At 42.1% G+C, this 1,544-nt stretch overlaps 1 protein-coding gene across 1 annotated transcript in view; it reads right to left on the bottom strand.

The window, feature by feature from the left end:
- Positions 1 to 401: 401 nt before the first annotated feature.
- Positions 402 to 1,544, bottom strand: part of LOC106535230 (melanoma-associated antigen G1) — a gene marked incomplete at its 5' end in the record, with an annotated part of 14,695 nt that continues 13,552 nt past the window's right edge. Inside the window, 2 exon segments of the mRNA XM_014032184.1 lie at positions 402 to 991; positions 1,085 to 1,199. Coding sequence (XP_013887638.1) covers positions 893 to 991; positions 1,085 to 1,199 — 214 coding nt within the window.

Genomic DNA, 1,544 nt, shown 5'->3' with positions numbered 1-1,544 from the left:
GATTAGACATGTTTTTTATTATGGTCATTAGTGATTATCTCAATTTCGGCTAAAAGACTTGACAAAATCCTACACACTGTGCCTTTAAGAGATGAATGAACTAATTGGCGGGCCAGTTGAACAGTCCTGACCTCGAGAACCGCTCACTGAGCCTAAAGTTGTACAAATCAAAGTGTGCAGCTGCTGCTGTGAGCAGAGGTCTGCTGGATGCTGACTGACCATCAGTGTCCTCCTTCAAGCAGGTTTTCTGTAACACTGCTTGGTTTGTTCATCTGTCTGTGCACAGGATTATTCAAACAGTTATGAATCTTCATTAGATCCTCAGGTCACGAGGAGGCTGAACCGATACATGTTGGCAGACAGAAGCTGGAACTTCAAACAGAGCAGAGCCAGAGGCTGTCACTTAGTGAARAAACTTTATTTTAGAACGATTAAAAAACAAATTAGTGCAGTTTCACGAAGCAATGTGTTCATTACAAGAGTCTGATTCTGCTCTATGATGCCCCAAACATTTGACTGAAACAGGCCTGTGCACTTCATTCTGCACCAGAGAAGACACTTTATYAAAGGTCATGAGTTCATCACTCTTTTGTTCAGAGGTTCAGAAATCACAATCTTTTCAAACAGCTGTGGGACACTCATGAACCTTAGACCTCCAGCCCATCAGACACTGGTTTTTACACCTTCCACTGACAACCTAAACACAAAATCCCAGTGTTGGTAYAAAAAAAAAGGTTTTCTTTGAAAGCTGCTAAACCCTGGACTCCACAGAACATAGTCCAGTCCTCCTGTCTCCTTGGTTCAAAGCATATTGAGTTTAAAATCCRATGTAAAACTCACACAGAGTAAGAGTACTGGTAGAAAATCACAGCAYATTTTAACCAGTGGTCAGTTATCTCTGGGAGCTGCTCCTGCTGGCCTGGCCTGGGGTTTGGGTGCCATGAGCTTCTCTGTACTGCTGAGTCCAGCTGCGAGGATCCTGTTCATGAAGCTACAAGCAAACAGCAAAGAATCCTCCTTTTAGTTGTTCTGCTGTTAAAACAGGAGCAGGCAGAGCTTCTCTGGTTACCAACAAGACACTTACTTGACCAATAAACTCCAGAATCTTGGCTTTGGACACCTCCAGATCAGCTCGTGGCCCCCAGCGAATTTCATACTCCACAGGCTCTGTGTGTGGGATCCTTAAATACTCCAGGTACCTGCAGACAACAGGCAGGCAGTTCCAGTCACACTCAACACCAGAGGCCTATTCCACTAAGCTAGGAGAAGGGATTAAGCCAGGATTTTAGTGTAAACCTGAATTAATTAAGCCTTGAATCGGTTGCTGACAGATGAAGCACATTTGTTTCTGTGGTAACAAGTGCTGTGAAACTAACCAGGTCCTGATCTGGTTTAAAGGGATCCACGATTAGTTGTAACAGACTTTACTTGATAAACATTTATTTTAACTGTAAAATAAAGACTGTAAAAATACTGTAGGATGTTTAGTTATGTAAATTTTTTTAAGTATATATTTTAACACCGACAGAGCCATTTTATTTACA

This window comes from Austrofundulus limnaeus, unplaced genomic scaffold, assembly GCF_001266775.1.
Source record: "Austrofundulus limnaeus strain Quisiro unplaced genomic scaffold, Austrofundulus_limnaeus-1.0 Scaffold1390, whole genome shotgun sequence".
NCBI classification, from domain to species: Eukaryota; Metazoa; Chordata; class Actinopteri; order Cyprinodontiformes; family Rivulidae; genus Austrofundulus; species Austrofundulus limnaeus.
The sequence above is the reverse complement of the archived record's forward strand: the minus strand, read 5'-3'. Positions and strand labels throughout refer to the sequence as shown.